The sequence below is a fragment of the Leiobunum rupestre genome, chromosome 2 (assembly GCF_980474605.1).
Source record: "Leiobunum rupestre chromosome 2, qqLeiRupe1.1.hap1, whole genome shotgun sequence".
Lineage (NCBI taxonomy): Eukaryota > Metazoa > Arthropoda > Arachnida > Opiliones > Sclerosomatidae > Leiobunum > Leiobunum rupestre.
The window spans coordinates 32,342,783-32,363,590 of record NC_143385.1 but is presented as its reverse complement, the minus strand read 5'-3'; the positions used below and the strand labels follow the sequence as shown (position 1 = coordinate 32,363,590).

General features: G+C 32.5%; 1 protein-coding gene and 1 long non-coding RNA gene across 3 annotated transcripts; one reads left to right on the top strand and one right to left on the bottom strand.

The window, feature by feature from the left end:
• Positions 1–696: 696 nt before the first annotated feature.
• LOC149957351 (uncharacterized) lies at positions 697–6,568 on the top strand. Of its 2 annotated transcripts, none has more exons than XR_016478479.1 (3): positions 697–1,426; positions 2,203–2,276; positions 3,042–6,568. It is a non-coding gene; the product is annotated as an uncharacterized LOC149957351 (long non-coding RNA). The 2 variants fall into 2 exon arrangements; XR_016478480.1 differs by having other exon boundaries at positions 697–2,276; positions 3,042–3,122; positions 3,461–6,568.
• Positions 6,569–6,577: 9 nt separating this feature from the next.
• On the bottom strand, positions 6,578–14,925 carry LOC149957350 (uncharacterized). The gene is made up of 9 exons (XM_090165535.1): positions 14,800–14,925; positions 14,407–14,502; positions 13,647–13,748; positions 10,515–10,601; positions 10,390–10,460; positions 8,510–8,684; positions 7,908–7,983; positions 7,690–7,849; positions 6,578–6,735 (listed from the first exon to the last, which is right to left on the bottom strand). Exons 2-9 carry the CDS (start codon positions 14,492–14,494, stop codon positions 6,673–6,675), a joined length of 822 nt encoding a protein of 273 aa, XP_090021661.1. The 5' UTR covers positions 14,495–14,502; positions 14,800–14,925; the 3' UTR covers positions 6,578–6,672.
• Positions 14,926–20,808: the final 5,883 nt, after the last annotated feature.

The following is a 20,808-nucleotide window of genomic DNA, read 5'->3' as shown; positions in this document are numbered from 1 at the left end:
AATTTTTTAATGAAAGGTTCAATTTATATCAAAATTGAATAAAAATCAATTATTTTGAAACGAAAAAATTTAGCAACTATTATTTTTTTTAAATTTTTATATTTAAATTTTTTAATTTTATGATATTATAATCATATCATACCAAGTACTTCATAATAAATGATATATGATGATATTAAAGGATGATAAGTCTATTTTGGCGCTCTCAAAGATTAGTTTTAAGATAACGCCAAGGAGACTATTAATATATAGTTTGAATGCCTTAAATGTAAGATTCCATGAATAAAATAATATTTAACTAGTTTTAAAGTAGGCGCCCGTCGGTTTTCTTAATTAATTACCTTTTCTTAAAATTGGTTAATCCCTTTTTATTATCTCAGAGCGCTCTGAGGTCCACTTTTCGTTATCCTTTAACTCTACTCTTTATAAAAAGTGTAGTTCAGAGGGTTCTTAGCGCACTGAGAGCGGTAAATGGGTTTCACCAAAATAATGGGACGATCATGTTTCGATTTTTCCTATATATTGCTTCAAAAATGCAAATACATTATTTTTGGCAATTTATTTGTGGCCAAATACTTTAGATTAGCTTCAAATAAATTACATTTTCAAACACTTAAATTATTTTATTTGTTTATCCCTTGTATCATTGCTTCCAAATCGAAGCGTTATATCGTCTTTGCCTTTTTTTTTCTCAAGAGTCTTAAAGCAAAGAATTCTTTGCCAGTAGCTGAGGTACTTGCTGAGTGAGAAATAAACAGAAATCCGGTCTATAATTTAAAATCTTTGTTTTAAAGAAATAATCCAAAGGAAGTATAAGAGAGGAATAGTTTATGGTTAAAATTATCTCGTCGTTTTAAAGCTATGATTTTTGTGCGATAAACTTCCGGTTAATAATTTTTCAATAGGCAAGGCTTAGTCGTAAGTAATCTTTCGCCTCCAAGACCTATCGGCCGAAGTACCTTAGTACCGCATTTTAACTTAAACTAATAAAATTTAGTTTGCCCCATTTGTTGTTGGTCTTTTTAATCTTTTCACGTCGTTTATAAGGCCTAGTCATAACTTACCGAAAGTGAGTAAGCCTAACGTATCCCGTAACGTATTCCCCTTTTTCTGTTTACTTTCAATAATCCTGTATTATGATTTTACCACACGTAAGAAAATCCCAGGCCGGATTCATTTCTAAAGGGATCAACCAGGTCAGACTTGACATTTAATAAAAATTATTAATTGACCTAAGTAATATTTAATTTTAATATCATTACAATATGGAAAATCCAAACCAGGGTTTTTCTGCCCTGAACCAAGTACCTGGTCAACTGAATGGATTGTTGAAAGTTGATGTTGGGCTTTGAGGCTCTACTGGACGTTTTATCAATTTAAATTTCTTTGTTTCGATTCAACTACACTGCGCCTCCCTACGCGATTGGTTAGATTTATTAATAATTATTAATCATGTAAAAGGGCATAGGCATAATAAAGGATGTAATTAGTAAATCAGAATTAAACGTCCTTCGTTTAATTCGAATACACGTGGCGTGGGTTCTGCGGAAATTAATCGTTTGGATTTATTCATTTTAAAACTACAAGGAGTTTTAAATATAAATAATTAAGGATGTATAAAGGCATAGACATAATAAAGGCTGAATTTGGTAAATTATAATTAAACGTCCTTTGTTTAATTCGAATATATTACACGTGGCATGAGTTCCGCGGAAATTAATCGTTTGGATTTAATTATTTTAAACTACCTAAATTATACAACCTAAGCTTACAGGCTATTTTAAAGTACCTATAAAAATTTAAAACGGAATGGTATTAAAATATACATAGTTAAAAAAACCATTGTTAGAGAAGATTAAAAAATATACGTGTAACTTACTCAAATTCGGTCAAGAGAAAACAGAAACGTGGAAAAATATTTTTAAAGAAACGGCCAAACAATTAGAATTGAAGGAAGATATTTCATTGGTCAATGCAAGGTCACGTGGTTGGGACTGTGAACGTAGCATACGAGCTAGATCCACGGGGTGTGGATGCAGCAAATTGACTACGCTCACGGGGTGTGGACGCAGAAAGTTGGCTACGTTCACGGGGTGTGAATCTAGACTCGGCCTTTATCTTTTTTCTTCAAAACACCCTTTTTAAAATATTCTAGACATAAGCATTTATTTTTTATTTTTTTACCATTTTGTTAATAAACAGGTGAAGTCTGGTATGGAAAATTCTACAGTTGTTTTTTTTAAGAAAGATCAAAAGACAAGTAGTGCTTAACATATGTAAGTTATCTAAAATACTTAATTATTTAAAATTTGCTATGCAGTGGTCAAACTTTAAAGCAGTGGCGTAGACAAGGGGGGGGGTGTTTCCCGGTCCAGACAACCCCTTGGGTCTACCTTTGACTGTACTAAATTTCCACCCCCTTCTTGACCCACTCTTAACATTCACATAACTCGACCCCCCCCCCCCCCTGGATGAATATCTGGCTACGCCACTGATTTAAAGGAAAGGTTAATTATAAAATTATATTGGTCTTAGAAATTACCAAAATTCCTGATTCGTTCAAAGAAGAGGCAATAGAGTTGTATCACCTTGTAGCTTTGGCCATGGCTGCCATTTTAGAAAACAAACCCTCTCTTAACTTAATTCAAACGCCTATAAAATGGATTATAAAATGCCAAAATAAACAGTTTTCATAGGGCTTCCCCTTTATAGAAAAATCAGAGTTGTAGTTACTGGTTCATACCTAACATCGTTTAACTGGAATATATAAACTGTTTGTTTATTTGAAAGTATCAATCCGCCCAAAATGACAATGACCAAAAGTGAGCCAATGCTAAAGATCTGCTTTTGTGTTTTGTAATTTGTGAACCGTTCCTAAAAGCTTTTTGTTGATGTTAAACCTATTTTTCTTTCGTGGTGTATCCTATGCTATAACAAATGTTTAAATTTTTATTAACTGTGCTGCCCCCCTGGGTACCAAAACTTCTTTAGAAAAATTTTGTTTTTATACGAAGATTTTACCAAATGTTTTACATTTACAGAATTAAACTAAATATTTATTTCATCATTTACAAATTTGGGATGAGTGGACCACTATAACTTTATACGTACAATATTTCAGGGTAAATAAGTCATTATGGACAAATTTATTTATAATATTAAAGAACTTTATTACAAATTTAGGGTTTTATCATATTCAATGTATATAAACTGAAAAATTAGTAACTTTTGACAATTAGACAAAAACCAATAGGGGAAGGGAGAGCACATTATTAGTACCCAACCCACAAAGCCTTACAACACCACTGATAGTGAAGGTTTTTTTTCTTAATTTTCCCTTTTAGTTAACTGAGAAAACACTAACAGGTGTTTAGTTCATGGTTTTACCATTGGGGCAGCCCACTTAATTGTAATTGTACTGGTAGAATATGAATTTTGCTTTAACTTCCTTGTTTTTTAGGTGATGAAAACTTTGGATTGGTACTGAATTCCTCTATTTAACATTTGTGGTGTAGTGCTGTTACCAGCCATTATTTTTATAAAATAAAAACATTTATGGTATAAAAGTGTTAATTTTGCATAATATAACTAATTTTAAATGCACCAACCTTTATATAATACGGGATTATAAAAAGACCATTTTTTATGCATTTTTATTAAATAAATTCCTGTATATAGTACAAATTTTTCAATAAAAAATTTAAATATAAATAAGTATGACGCACAATAAACTTCAACTTTATTGGATACCTGACCACAAAGGGCATCACGAGAACCTTGGCTATGGAGGGTGCAAAGGCTGGATTTAGTGAGGCAGAACCTGCACGGAGCCTAGTCTCCAAGTATGTGTCTGATCGTCTGTCTAGCGTATGATGGCATCACCAGTCCCTCTATTATTGGTCCAAGGTGCTGAGGCAGGTAAAATCACAACTCTTCCCCCCAAGAAGGGTCCAACAAAGCATATGGCTGTAGTATTTGCACATCTGTAGCAACATTGCGTAGCATTTCAAAGTGTGAAAAATATGCTAGCTCGACCCCTTATTACCGTGCTAGTGCTCTTTCGAAATAAGATATCGCCATCTGTTCCTTTTTACTATGAAAATTCTAAAATTATATTCCTATATTAACTTTATTGGAGCATATCTACATATCACACCCCCAAACAATTATATCTGCATGCATCACGCCTTTTGGTGCTTCTGGCTATGACATTACTTTGTGCATCAGGAAAACGAAATGCCCAAAGATCAAGAAAACTATGATAAAAATTCAAGACTATAATAGAACAAACTTTGCTAATCTGGTAAGAGAGGTCCAACAGTCCTTATCACAACTATTAGTAATTTAGACAAGCATGCCCCTTTTATTACCAAGAGGAAATCTTTAAATAACCCCCCATGGCTAACTATAAGGAAGTTAAATACCCAAGGTTTATAAGTGATTAATAAAAAATAAAAACCTGTACGACGATTATAAACACTATAGAAATATGGCTAACAAGGCTGTTAATATTGCTGAGAGTAAATATATTAATTGTCCAGAGACTTCTGGAAGCCATAAAAAAGAACTCTCAAACTTTAAATGTAAATAATGTATATATAACTGAACCTTTTAACCATCACTTTATAACCAATCGCAAAATAACTGCGCCTCTCCTGATAACAATGAAATTATTCCCCCAATTTAACTTTGAAAAAGTTGACGAGAAGACTATCATGTGTTATATCAAGAAACTCAAAAATAGTTTCGCAATAGGTACTGTTGGTATCTCTGCTAAAACAATAAAGGGTTTAGCGACCCTCATATCTCCAGTTCTGGCCACAATTATAAATCTATCTTTTGAAACAAATTGTTTCACATCCCTATGGAAAGAAGCCGAAGTCTCTATTTTAAGTCTGGGAACAAGGAAGATCCCATCTCATATAGAGGCATCTCTATTCTGCAATACTTATCAAAAATTCCCGAAAAACCCAACTGTTAACAAATGTGACACAAAATTATATGCTTCATAGTAATCCATCTGGTTTTATCCCTAAGCATTCAACTATGACATGTATAATTTACATAAACTTATCAAAAGCTTTTGATTGTGTAAATCACAAGAAGTTAATAAGTTTAATGAATGTAATTTGTCTCCTGACGTCTCGAAATGGTTCATATCATATTTATCAAACAAAGCAGGCAGTCAGTATAAACGGAATTGAATCTAATAAGAGTACTATAACCTCAGGTGTCCCACATGGGAGCATTCTTGGCCCCCTAATTTTAATATGTATACTAAAAACATGTACAAATGTTTAAATTCCTCAACATCTTTCGAGTTTGCTGATGACCATTCACTGCTCACTTCTGACGAGTCAGTTGATAATGCTCTATTGAAATTACAAAACGATTGTAAAGAACTTGGAACAACTGAGTTTAAAGCTAAACTTAACAAAAGACTGTTTTCATGTTATTTTATCCCTTCAAAAATACTGAAAAATTAAAAAGCATAACCCAGATGGGAACCACAGATGTTAAAAGGGTCGATAAAATGTCAAAAATTTGCAATACCTAGGAAAACAAATATGGAATAAACTACCAACCAAAGTAAAATTTATTGCTAGTATTAACTCTTTTAAAACTGAAAAAACTAAATATGTAAGTAGTACGTAATAGCCCATTTCATGTAATTTAGGTTGTTTGCGTCAAGATTCTTTTTAGGTAAGTAAAAAAATTATTTTTGACATGTACAACAAATCATGTTCAGTAGTCTATTGCCGTTAAATGTACAGTTCAGGCAATATTTCGGTAAACCACTTTTTCACCTAAAAAAGACTATTTGAAAATTTCAACCCCTTTTAGGGGGTGTTATGTATGTAAATTCAATTCCAAGCTTTGCTGTATGATGGCACCACGGTACACAAGATATAGAAGAATGTAGCGGCAGTCAAAAAATCTTGAACACAATCAATGTATCAGTAGTCATTCCCCAATTATATTGAAATGTTTTGATTTAAACTTAAGTATGTTTTAAGTTATTTAGGATAAAGCTAGGACGCAACGCTAGTGATGGAGATGGGATCAATTCCCTTTTGAATGTTCACCAAATATTGTAGATAGGTTTATTTGTTTATTTTCAAGTTTCTCTATCTTTCATTTCAAACCAATAATACAAATTCAGCTTAAAAGAGGAAAAAATAGACTGCGCCAAGTGGAAACACTGCATGAAGTAGTAAGGGGGCCAAGTTATACAATTACTTATAGCTCTTGTAAAAGATTCCTGTACCCAAAACTCAAAATATTTTTTTCCTTAATTTTGTCATTTGACATAACAAAAATCCGATTAAGAAAACTGTGTCATTCGGTCTGTGTCTGTCCATCTTCACACTCTCCTATTGATGGGCGCCTACCTCTCCCGTCGCCTTAGTGATGGGTGGTTACTAGTCGTTGTTCACTATTTTTTATTTGAAACTGTAAAAAGATATTTGAACAAACTAAGTAATCCAGCCACGGATTATTAGAACAATACAAAATGAATAACACTACTTCTAACAAAACTAGTTAACTTATCAACAATCAATTAGTCACACATGTATTCAAAATTAAATAAAAACTTTTTATTAAAATAATACATTTGTTTTGACTAGTCTGGTTAAGAAATAATTATTCATAGAATTAAGTTTTAAATGTTCATAAATCAGAATCCTTCCTCAAAAAAAGAATCGTGGGTTTCTTCATGCCACATACCAACTCCTGTATGATAAAAAAAAATATCCTGGTTATACTGATTAAGAAAATATAAAATAACCCTATCCAAACTTTAGTTTTAACATGCATCAATATACTTGAGACAATATAAAAAATTTAAGCCCTTTTGGGAGTATTTTGAGAGTATTTTTTAAGATTACAAGGGGCCCAAATGGGTGACCAACATAAAAAAAAAAGAAAGAAAAATAGATTACATTATGTGGTTGGCAAGGGGTTTAAAATTGCTCAAAGAATGGCTTCTTGTACACAAGTTTGTGTTAAGGGATAATGAAAAGCTTAAATAACCTATCTTTTATCAATTCCTAAACCAAAAATAAGTCCAAAAATATACTTACACAATTAAAAAAACTTCTGAGAAAAACGGGCCTCTGTGTTTTCAATGCATTTTGACTGTATTCTGCGCTTTTTCCGATTCGGCAATGGCAGCCCATGAAATCGCATTTTACTTCCAGTCTCAAGAGCCAATAAGTAAGTAAAACGCGATTTTATTATCGAGACAAGTGCAGAATACAGTTTGGATATATCGAAATCACCAAGACCCGTTTTTCTCCATGTTTTAATTTAATTAAAAATAGTTTAATTTTTTTGGTAATGTAAGTATATTTTTGGTTAAGGAATTGATAACATATAGGTTATTTACCCTTTTCATTATCCCTTTAAATGAGAAGTACTCTGTAAAGTCCAGAGCCAAATATTACAAAATAATTCAAACCCCGTGCAAACTATTTGAAAATATTACTTTTCTTACATTACTGATTGTAACAACCCTTCTAAAATTTTAACTTAAAAGACTAGTTACACAAAATTTTGCTCTTCTCTTATTAATCACTAGAGTATCTTATTACCTCTTTCTTTATAGTTTTTACAATTAATTTGTTGTATTTCTGCTCTATGACAACTTTGAAAACCATGTTTTAATTAAAAAATAATATTACTAACATCTTTCTGGTCACTATTCATAAGAAGATAGCTGCATAAACTTTCACTCTCTGTATCTAATGTTGGAAGCATTAAACTTGTAGGTTTCGATGCCAGTTCCTCACCATGTATGTAGTTCCCACCATCTGAGTGTGAGGACTGACTGCTAGCAACAAAACTCCTAATTAAGATTAAAACATGAAATGTAAAGTTACTTATCAATATCATCAAAAACCAACCGGCATTGTGGGGAAAGAGAAAATGGACTATCAGCAGGAACACACGATGCGGAACTTGATGCTCGGGTACCAGTGCCTAGTATAAAATAAGATATATAAACATTGGCTCAAGTATTACTACTTCAGATGAGTTATATTTGTGGTCTATAGTGACAGGAAAAACATTTTAGAGCTTTATAGTTTGTTACATTTTTTCCATATCAATTAATGCTAGAATAAATTAGGACCTCAATGGTTGTAATAATATATTTCATGTTCTTTGGAAGCTTAAGCTATCTAAATTTAAATCAAAAACACTTGATATGCACTAATACAATATGGAAAAATTCAATGGTGGAGTTTCAATATCAAACTCAAAAACAAAACAAAACATCAATTTTAGAGATATTGTAAATATTTTTTTTAGTTCATAAGCATTAATTAAGGACACTTTTCCCTTTTCAATAAAGGAGAGGGATGCTACTGGCTAATAATTTTTTTTTTAACTTTACAAGGTGGACTAGCTTATAGCTACCAAAACAATTGGGATAATGGGCTTTGAGGTGTAATGGAATTGACCCTAAAAATAGTCATCCTTAGTCAAATTAAAACAATTCACTTACTGGAACAAGAACTTCGTTCAGAATTGCTAGCACTCCTTTTAAATTTTTGAGATTGATTAGTTGCAGATTTATTTAATGCACTATTTGGCAAAGGTGCAACAGAATCAACCTCAGAATGGTTTGCTGGAGCAACATCATTTTCCATTTCAGATTTTGGTCCAGTGTCTCTATTAACCTGAATGAAATTAATTTTTTATTTATACGTTACTAGAAATTAAAAACAATTTCAAAATAAATAAAAACTATTTTTCAAGACATTTAAGTGTATTAAGTAATTAAATAAAAGAGTATTTTAAAGGTGCTAATAATACCAATACTGCTTACCCAAATATAGCTCTAGCATATTGAAAAACCTCATATTGGTTTATAATAAATATTACTGAAGAGCCAATAGATTTCTAACAAATCCAATTTAACCTCCTCCAAATTAATGTTGATATATTACTATCATGAACATATTGAAATATAAATATTCAACCATATAACATTTCCCTCATAACATTTTGATTTAAATAAGTGGAATCTTTTGGGTCTAGTGACTAAGGCAAACAGAAGACAAAATGATCTGAAATCAGAACTTCATAAGATTGTAGTGAAATTTTTTTGCATGTAATTACTACGAGTTACATGAATGCATACCTATACAGGCTCGTGAGCCCGAGCTACATTTCAGTCCGATACCATGCTTATTTTAAAGATTTAAAGAGTCCGAGCGGAGACCTAACTATTCTGGTCTTTTCATTTGAGCCCGAACCCGTATAATTACTCATAAAAATACCGAGCCCGAGATGAGATCATTGAAATTATAAAATACTGTTGTGAACCCGAGATGAGTCCATTGTCATACATATAAATAGTCATGAGCTTGGGCTGAGCCCATTACCATTTTATGAGCAGTACCAGAGCTGAGAGTCAAAAATTTATGCAAGCTCGAAATAAGCCAATTTTGAGCCCGATAGGAGTCCATTTTTTAGTTTGACCAGCTGGCACTCGAGTAAAAAACCAACGGCGAGAAGAGAGACTATAAATTTAAAATAGTCAAACAGATTTATTTGTTTACTTTTATCTTGTGAACCCAGTAATTGCTCAGTCACTCAGAAAACCTTGCAATAACTTCGAAATTTCAGTAGAATGCCCAGTAATTGACTCGGGCTACACATGCAAATTTTGCAGTGATGATTGTTAACACCAATTATACGATAATGCATGTTAAAGTAAGACTGTGGCATCTGAGACTAAGATGAGTCCACGATTTGGAAAAACAGTTGTGAGACTGAGATGAGTACTTATGTTTAATAACATTAAAAGTGTGCTTTAGCTTTATTATGAAAAAAATGTGAGACTGATCTCAGATCTCGAGTAGATTATAACAAATAATTAGCCCAGGACATGCCCTCAAAAAACTGAGTGCTAAAATTTGTGAGACTGAGACCAAGGGTTAACTATAAAAATTAGTGAGATTGAGCCTAAGCCCAAAGTACATTTCCTAATTCTCATGAGCTGAGCCAGAGACCAATGAGGTAGAATAAATAGAGATCCAAATCCGCCTTCCACGACCTACCGTTTTGCGGGACAGTGTTTGTTAAGTTGAAGAGTTAGGCCTACAAAATGAACTTAATCAAATCGTGTTGGCGCCATCTATCGTGTTATTGGAAAACTAAAACTTACTATATTTTGCAAAAGTGTCTGCTTATAGAAACAGATGGTGCCAACACTATTCGATAGAGTTGAAACTTAAGCCTAATTATCCTACTCGAATAAAACGTGTCCCATGAATCCCAGATTGGTTTGGATCTCTATTTATTCTACCTCATTGCCAGAGACCTAGCATTGGTGTACATTTATCCATGAATGTTAAGTAAAATTAAAAAAATAGTCACTTTCTTGTTGTTATGGTTCAACCAACTTGAATAAATAGACCGAAAATTGCTTTCCTTGAATCTGTGACCATCTAAAAAATGGATTGTTAATATAATATAAAATGGCTTTTCATGTTACAAATTACCAGTATTTGAGTTATTCATTGAATGGTATGGCTCATTTGATGGCCAAAATTCCGGAATGTTTTCGGGATCATAAAATTTTCCATTTCCTTAATAAAACAGAAATAGTCCATTTGGTTAAAAAGGTTGTCTAGCTTTGACAATGGAATTAGTGTTTTAGCAGGAATGCTATTGCTATCTAGTGACATATTTTAGAACTTTACATTTGTAGGGTTTTGCATTAAATAAATCAAAATGTCCTAAAAGTTTTCGTGAAAATTTCCCCAAAAATTATTAAAACTTTCTTAGAAAAACAATTTATATTTTTCAATTACTTATAATGGCATCTACAAGTTTAAAACTTATGAAGAAATATGTAATTTTTTTTTACAAAATTTCCTCTTCATTAAATCACAAAATAGGATTCATAAATTAATTTGTGGCCTTTCAATAGAAAATTTTAAAAGCTGAAATTGGAAGTTACGTTAGAGTAGTCAAATAGCCTGACAAAAATTTAGTAAAAATTACTATTTTTAATAGTACATTTATAGATTTGTGGGTAAAGAGATTTTCAACTAGTTTCATTCAAAAAGTTCTCTTGCGCAATTTGATGGAATTGACTGCAGAACAAGTAATCTCACCTTATAAGGTGAGATTTTAGCTATACATACAGTAGCTAAAATCTCTACATCTGTCGAAGATTAAGCAATAGTCTGAGTCATCTGTAAAAAATTGGCATCAGTATGAATAAAATAACTGATTTATTAATATGGAAAGCTCAATCTCAGCATGGAAAGGACTGTGATAAGAGATAAAAAAATAGCACCAGCTCTCTCGCCACACTTAAGTGATTCCCATAAGTGTAGAAATATCGACAATGTTAAATACAAAATTGATGTACGGATGTTGAAATAGAATTGGAAAAATTGAAGTGTAATTGCGAGTATTATAGTTAATATATAAAACAGTCAATACAAAAAGGTTTGACGTGCAGCAAGCAGTATCGTGCAAACTTATCGCTACATGCGAAATACCAGAGTTCTGACATTAGAGAAAAATGCAACTAAATCCCATGATCAGGTAAAAAAAATTACCAGAAATTTCTTGTTAAGGCAATGGACAGACCTGAATTAAAAAGATTCCTTACAGTCACATCAGGTTCCTTATTACATTTTACAAAATACTAAATGACTTCTGAAGCCTTGTATTTGTCAATGAGAATGAAGATAACAATTTTGAATTCAAATTATAAGTAACTGTTACTATTCTGAAGTGGTAAATATCTGGTGACAAAAAATATTAAAATAATCGTTAGCTCTGACACGACCAAAATAAATATTTCTTATCAGAAAATATTTCAGAACAAAAATGTTACATTTGGGCCATTTTACCAGATTTTGGGTCAGAAAAATGTAAGAGAATAAAAGAATTTATGCCTAATTTTCAAGTTTTTTTGTTCTGCCAAAATTCAAATCAGCTGCTGTATTTTTTTAGTTACTATTTTTAACTTTTTCAAGACCGAAGTCACCATTCAACACTTTTTAACTTATTATCATTTGAAACGTGTAATTTTACTATTCTTTTAAATTAAACCCATAGAAATCTCATAGGTAACTAGAATGCTGCCGTGTAACTGGCAAATGGGCCAAACGCCGTGACAGACGATAGCCAGATCTCAGCCAATCAGAGCTCAAAGAGTGGTTCTGCCAAGAATTTAATGTCACCAGAGAGAATGACGTCACCTATCTCCCGCTATAGTAGCGGATCCAAGGAGGATTGTTAGATGAAAACTATTCGTGAGTTCTGAACCGTTAAGAGAACGGCCTAGGACTGAGCTGTGACGTCACACAAAAGTTCAGGATAGTTCAGAGCTTTTGTACGAATAGTTGTGATTCGTACAATTTGACGTACGCAGCCCGATGTGCAGACGAATTTTAGAGATTTCAACCTTGAGTTCCGGCCAGTACTTGCTCTTGAGCAGGTACCATTAAGAACGGTTCCGAACGGTTCAACAAGAGGTTCTTGTCTGCGAATAGTTTGCATTTGGGTAGTTCTAGAATTTTTTTGCCGAATAGTGTGCATGGGGACTGGTTGAACGGTTCAGAACTCACGAATAGTTTTCAGCTATTATCCTCCTTGGCGGAACCACTCTACGGCCTCTCATTGGCTGAAGGTTCAAGGCGAACTGGCGTCAAGCTCGGCCGTAGGCGGCAGCATTCTAGTTACCTATGAGATTTCTATGATTAAACCTGAGGTTCATTATAGAACAATGATATCATTGATATGAGAAGAAAACTTACTTATTTTGGCTTATATTTTAATGCCAAAATTTGCTCTTAGCTACTTTGTTTTGTCAGTTTTTGCCACTGTTAGGGACTATTCTCAAAAAATGTCAATTAGGTAAAAATGCTTTTAAGATATTAACAGTAGATCACAAAGGCATTTGGCTCAATTATGTTCGCTGTAATGCTTCCAATTGACATTTCAAATATACAAATTATTTCAAAAATGAAATTCAAAAAGTTTATGCATTGTGGATTGAATTGATTGAAACTTTCAAAGGGAGAATACAGTAGTTTTAAAAATTGGTAACATCACTGTATAGTGAGGGTGACAATTAATTTATTTAGTCATAGAGAGGGTTTTAACTTTCCATTTAATCAAATCAAATGTCTTAAAAAATGTATAAATATTTTTTTTAAATAACACTGTCTTAAGTAAAATGAATTTTTTGGAGTGTTCTTAACATTATTATTGTATTTATTTATATTTATTATATCAATCGCTAGTCGACTTTGCCCTCCTCGCCACTCATTAATTAATAAAAATTAAACTTAAAACTTAAACCCTGCTAAAATTCTATTTGAGTATGTTTCAATAGGAGATTATAATATTTTTATTCAGTGAGCAATTTAGTAAAATCTATTTTTACTTCAGGGGATACGTGGCTCACTTGAAAATTTTATCCATATAGCGGTAGTAATTGTAACTATGATTATTAAGTGTTTCTATCACTCACTCTTTATCAAGACATGGTTTTTGGAGTCTATTTGTGGTCTTTTTCTGATGGTTACTGATATTTGATTATATAACGAAGCTTTTCACTAGGCTTAACTATAAAAAAAGAGGTGATATTAATATTGATTTTATCTTACTCTTGTATGGTTTCACTGAAGAAGTCACAATTTCTCTTATATCCGACACAAAAGCCTCATCTGGATGCGGAAATACTTTTTCAGGCATTAATGCTTGGCTGTCTGAAATAATAAGTAAAAATACAGGTATTTATTTGAAATTTCAAAAAAAAATTACAAACTTGAAGTAAGCTTACTATAGGTAACAAATTTTAATGGTTTGAGTGAAAATATTGAAATAAAACTTGATTGTGCAATATGCATTAAATTACAAAAACAAAATAAACAGGGCGGACCTTTCCCTGACAAAACCATTAACAATGTACCAATTACAATTTCACATGCAAAGTATTATAAAAATCATCTAATTGAAAAGTTAATTGTTAGTTTTAAATAGTTTAAGATTGTTTGAAAAATTGTACATGAAACAGCAGCATTTTGGTCTGGCAGCACTTGTTTCTCCTTATGTCATAAGGAGAAAAATCAACATTAAATTTTGGGCAGAATTTGTATACATTGTTTTTAAAATATATTTTGGATTTTAAAACAACACATTTAAGTAAATAAATAGTTATTGACAAGATAGGAAAAATATTTTTAAGATTTAAAAGTAGTGGAGAAGCAAAGTTTGTCATTCTATTTAATATTTAGTTAATGGTTTATGTTAATTTATGTGCTTTAGATATTGGATAAAATGCTACGTTTTTCACTCAAGTGTGAAAAATTTCACCTGCCTATGTATTTATAGGTTACACATTAATAATTAGTAATAATAACTTACCAACGACACTGCTCTTTCTTTTTAATGATTTTATTGAAATTTCTATACTCTCTTCGAAGAGGTCTTTAATCTTTTTAAAATTTTTCATGTCAACGCCTGCTTTGTGATAATGGATTTTACCATTTTTAATTGTTAAAAACAATGAAGAAATATTTTCATTATCATACAAATCATCAATCTGTAACAGTTTAAGTTTAAAGTAAGCTTACATAAAAATAAGTTTAATTTTTACTCCAACTGTATACTATGTCTTAAACGTAACTCATCAATTAATGGCACAAAACACCTCTAGGATCTAAACTGAATTATAAATAATTTTATCAGCTGATTTAAGAACTGGAATTATTTAAGTTTTCTTCTCAATACTTGAACTAATAAGAATAATATTCTTACTGGTATATGTGTGAGGTTTTATATAGGACCAACCATTATAAAGTCCAGCTTTCTCCTGAGCAGGCCAGAGAGGTAAACTGGTCACAACGTTCTGGGATGAACAGTAACACCTTTCTTTTTGTATTCGTATCTAAGTGACTGCAGCCTAAGCTCTCCAGTTGCGTGCTCACTTTCTCTGTACGGCTGTTTTTTCACTAGTTATAAGAAAATTATTATTGCAGAAATGTTCACCTCTTGCAGCAGAGTACATGATGGTTACTCTCCACGCTTAAGGGCTAGAGACCTTCCAGCATTTTTTTAAACTTAAGCGTTTCATTTCTCTCAGAATTTACTCTGAAGTTCTTGACAAGGTGCTACATGGCAAATTTTAATAATATTACTCTACATATAACCCTTACCAAAACAAAACTGGTATTTTAGTGGATTCAACATGTTTTCCATTAAATAAAAATGTTTTTGAGAAGTTTTAACTTGGTTCAACCTATTTTATTCATTTTGATAGCTATATGTCAAACGAACTACTTATCTATGCATCAAATATACCTGGTGTTTAGCAAGTGCAAAACTGACCTTTAGCTAGTGAAAAAAGCTATGTATGATGAAGTGGTACTAGCGTGATATAAATGAGTAGTTACCTAGCTAAATAGCGACTGTACTATCAGTAGAGGTCTGTTATTATGTATAAACCTATTTTCTAAAAAGGACAGGCCTACCCTTAAAAAAAATAAGTTGTCTAGGAACTACTTAAAATTGGTTTTTGTAACTAAATTTAACTAAAAACCAACTTAACTAGTTTATTGAAATATGCTGATAGCTTAATATCAACTAAAATGTGTATACCAACTATATACAAACTTAAGTCCAACTTATTTTTTGGTAAGGGTAGTTATTACATGAAAATTTTTCAATTTTCCCAAAGGTAGCAACTGTGACCTGGTTTCTTAAAATACTAGCCTGGAAATATAAAGTGGTGTGTCATTTGAGAAAAATACAATGTTGAAACTAGGGATTAACATAGTTCTTTCACCTTTGACAGGGTTCCCTAACAGTCAATAGTACCAAAAATTTATGTAGGAATTATAAGGCAAAATTCATAATATAGAATTGCAGGACTGTATTTCCCTATTTATAGGAATTTTACAGGATAAAAAATGTAAGAGGGTTTAAGTTCTTCAAGACTGCAAAATCAAACTTACATAATCAAAGGTTAAATATTTGATAGACTGATATTATCTGAATATCTTTGGAGGTCTTTCTTTGGAATGTAAATAAATGTTATAGCAATATTAAAGACAGTGAACTTAACTAAATATATACCATTGGTTTATGGAAATTATTTTCAATTCAAGTATAAGTTATTTGCTACGAGCCTATTTAGCTCAGTGGGGCTGAAGCTTTAGCATTTACTAAGAGGGTACCCTATACACCATCTGTAAAATCTTCTCTTGCAACTTTGACTGAATTATTATTATGTTTCTGTTGGCCTCCTGAAAGGTGATGATGATCAATTTTGGAAGCTAATTGATGAAGTATGTTATTATAAGAGCCATTAACTTTTAATCTGCTATGGTTTTAATTAATATATTACTATTCAATTAGTGATGATTTATAAAACTTCCTAAAATTGAAATGCTGGAAAAAATCATATAACTGATTTACAGTGTTGGGTAGTATTTACCAGCAGTATTTTAATTACTATACAAATAATAAAAATGGTAATTTAAATACATTTATGGGATTTGTATTTACATGTTCGCAGTAATGGGGGGGGGGGGGAGATAATGGCCCCAGGCGTTCCAAGCAAAGCGATAAAAGACGCTGGTATGTGCCCATTAACGTATTTTATCAGAGTCAGTTTTAATGAGAGCTTTTGTCATAAACGTAAATTTTTATCGCTTTTCTAAGAGGGTTTGGTTTCTTAAAAGCTCGTTTATCAAAATTGAGTTTATACTTTCCCAAGCACGTTTTTCGTAAGCGATTACTTTGGTAGGTAAATTTTCTCACTAGGGCGTCTCATTTAAAATTACCCCCTTTTGACCGAGAAGATAAAAATCCGAATACAATCAAAATATTAGAAGCATAATGTGTAACAGACAACTGAAACACAGTGTTACTTCTTAGCAATATGGCAGACCCCAAAGCTAAAGCCCAGCTGCTGCACCAATCCCAATATTAGTGCGCATATCGCCGGAATGTCTCAAGCACTAGCCATTTTTTTTAAATAGTTTTTTTATTGAATGCGGAAGTAGACCATTAACATGCAGAAGGATGACTATTATTGCCTATGACCTGGAATATTTGAAACAATTAAGTTTGACATTTTCAGCATGTAAGATAAGTCGGTCAGGTACCCTGGCTGCAACGAAATTGACCGGTTGTGACCAGATAAATAGCGGATGCTGTTTAATAGCTTCTTAATTTAATCAGTTACTCAAAATTAAGTACACCTTTCCTATATTTTAAGCTTCTTCCAAGTATTTTTGGATAACGGGGACGAAATGTAAATCGGTATAGAAATCGGACGCGCCCTTTGTTTCAAATTTCATTTAAAAACTTTTAGTCGAGAATGTAGTCAATTAGCTATACATAAAAGAGAGTGCATATCTTCACTTTATAATATTATTTAAATTATAATTCTGGAAGAAAAATATCACTCCTTAGCTGCATAATTTCTTTCGATTAATAAATGAACCAATAAACTGCCTGTTTACATTAAGGTCATGTTTATTTATATGGCGAAGGCCACAAAGCATAACTAAGTCTCTGGTTTGGGCAGTTTACAAACTGTGCTAATGGACCCATTCCAAAACGACCCACAACTGCTGATTTATTTTTTCTAGAATGCCTATCATTTCAAAATAAGTTTCTGAAATGTATTTAAAAAAATGTTTACATGCTATTCTAACTTTCTACAAAATATAGATTTCATGAAACTTACATATTGTTCAATGAGCCTGTACCTAGTTTGTAATCTTCTTCGTTTGGCCCTTTTGTGCTCACTGGGAGGGTGCTTATCTTCTCTTTTTTTTGGTTTATGACTCATAATGGCCAAGGACAAATCACTGCAGTGCTTATTTACCTTTCTTAAAGGTAAAGAAAATTGATCAAGAACTTTTGTAACATTTCCTAAAATTTATTTACTCAGAAATATAATATTATTCATTCAAAGATAAATTATTACATTCAATAAATAATGTTTAAACCAATTTAATTTTTACACTTCTGAGCTTTATTCTATCAGTCTTTAGAAATCTCATGATTGTTGACTATCTCAGACGAGCATTATAAGGTAAATGGTAATAGTAAGTGTAGGGAGCTGCTGGCTAGCGTAGCATGAAGGGCTTGTAACCCAGCCACCTGTTTTAAGTCATTATAAGTAGCTAGATGACTTGGGCCTAGGGTGGTGCCTTGGGTATTAGCGTAGCTGATTATTATATGACAACCAACCTAACCCATGGCCCCCTGGAGCAATTATTGTGGGAAACAAAAATATGTATAAAAATACACTTGGAATGCCTATCCCGTCATAGCGCTTAGCCGCAGATGATGGACCCCAGTAATGGACATTTACATCTGGTTGTGGTGATGCCCGATCGATTGGCTCTTTACTTTATAATTCTCAAAAAATGAAAGTCACTCCTCCTTCAACTAGGGAATGCAACTTGATTAATTTTAAGCACTTTTGCTTTAGGGCTAATCACAATAGATTAGCATACACTAATAAAGTACTATACTATAAAGTATACAAGTCTATGTCAAAGTCATCTCTCAATGATCTTAGAAATACCTAAATCTGTTCATTCATTCATTCTTTTTGTAAGAACTGTTCACAGAGTACACAAAATTGGTTTGGTTAGACTTTAAATATGTAATGGGTGCACAAACCTGCGTGTACGTAATCACACGTGCTATTAACGTGTAAATCAAAAGAACTACCAAAATTTCTGATAAATAGGCAGCTTGAGGTGTTAGCCGCAACCACCAAAAATTGATAAAATAAAACTCACAGCGGATTAAAAGCCGCGGCTACCCCAAGTAGTACTACGGTTTATTAAGATCTCTTTTCATAAACCAAATAGGCAAAAACAAAATAATACCTAATGAAAACTATTAATTGATTATTATTAGTTAAAAACAAGTGAAATATTTTTAATAAAATATCCAAACTTTTAAATCATTATTATTTTCAAACTTATCCTACAAATTTAAAATATCACCCATAAAATTCAATTATAGGCTAGCAAAAAAACTTGAGAGAAGTTGCACAGCAGTAGAGGTAGGTTGCACTTTACGTAGTGTCTAGAATTAGTAATTACTGCAACTTATTTGACGTCTTCGCAACTGGATCGTTAAATTGGCGGCCATATGCCTTCCAAAAACCACAGCGATAAGGCATAACCCTTCGTCATCACACTCCGATGGAATTATTTCTGGACTCAACTGATATGCCAGAAAACCAACTTATCTTTTGAAATACGAAATTTTTTCGATGTTCTATAATTGGTCAACAAAATGTAAAAATTTCAAGACCTACCTTCCATTTAAATGAAAAATTATGTAGCACGAGCAACTTAGCAAAATGGCGATACAAAAATCGAGGAGCTAGGAACAGCAACCCCTCCTAGTGCAACCTACCTATAAGCTGCAAACAAATTTTTTTCATATATCTAAACCCTCTCCTACTTTCTCTTCTCATTTCGCGACAAGCTCTATGTAGAAATCTACCATTCTGACACACTTTTGGGTCTTATGTCGCTATTGATCATAGCTAGAGCCAACCCTGAGATATTAAAATTTAATTACATTAGTCAGAGGTTTTTTAAATATTTTTCTTCAACTCACCATATTCAATTGTTATATAATGGGGGTCATTTAAGTCGTGCCTTATTTCTTTAGAAGCTTACACCTAACATGCACATGCATATAACCCAGTTTTTTAGAATCCGGTAAAAAAAATAAAATAACCCACACAAGATACAATTTGCAACAACAAAAATTCGCAACTCATTAAAATAATAAATTTTTTAAAGTATTTAAAATACTAAAACCATATTTTAGTTGAATTTTCACATATATAACCCGCTCATGAATATAACACACACTAGCATATAACCCACAGACAGTGTACGTCGCTTTGCTATAGAGACAACTTCCTATTCCTATTTAGTTATAATTTTGTTGTCATTCAATGACGAAGCAGGCAACCGCGATGGCAATTCGCAGGCACGGGATGTCACTAGTGAATTTACTACCAAGGTTTCAATTTTTTTATTGATTTAATTTATGATAGCGCAACTCAAAAAACAAAAATTAAGTCTTAACTGAAAGCAAACTACTTTATTTACCTTCGCTGCTCCATTAGTGTACCAGATATACAATCGAATAAGTAAAAAACTGTGAACAGAGTTTTGAAGCAGTGAAATCAGAGTTTAGCTACACACTATTATTCTCGAAACAATTAAAAAGCGTCCTAAAGCATTAATAATTTCGGAATTTAGTTCAAATAAGGAAATTTTGGTTTTACATTTGGAAATAATAATCAGCTAGGCTAATACCCAAGGCCTAAGTCATCAAGCGACTTTTAAAGCCATTAATTCAGGTAGATGCGTTACGATGCGTAGGAGGGTGGTGGCAAGCCCTTCAACAAGACGCAACAGCTCTTACACTTACTATTACCTTTAAATTCAACAAGTTTTTAAGGAAGGGTAAATGTAAGAGCTCGGGGGAAAACCCCTTAAACCAGTGGGAAGAAAACTTTCAACCTCAACGCAGGAGTTGGTCCGCGTTCCCACCCAGTGCCACAAGCTGGAATCGAATGCGGCTCCGCTTGCTGCGAGGCGAAAGAGCTAAACACTCTGCTACCCATTGCTCTACCAACCGCGCTTCCAAACATCCAGAAACTGTTGTCATTTTCAGCAAATAAAATCGTACCCCAGGTTTTTGAAGGAGTTGCGTCTCTCTATAGTGAAGAGACTTTACACTGAGCAGCAGTTTTAAAGAATCCTGTAA

Bases quoted from the DNA above. Each gene is read 5' to 3' on its own strand.
- LOC149957350 (XM_090165535.1), bottom strand. From the start codon at position 14,494: ATGAAAAATTTTAAAAAGATTAAAGACCTCTTCGAAGAGAGTATAGAA. The intron at 13,749-14,406 runs GTAAGTTATTAT...TTATTATTTCAG, and splicing joins AAGAAAGAGCAGTGTCGTTG to ACAGCCAAGCATTAATGCCT. The intron at 10,461-10,514 runs GTAATTTGTAAC...TCCATTTTTTAG, and splicing joins AATGAATAACTCAAATACTG to ATGGTCACAGATTCAAGGAA.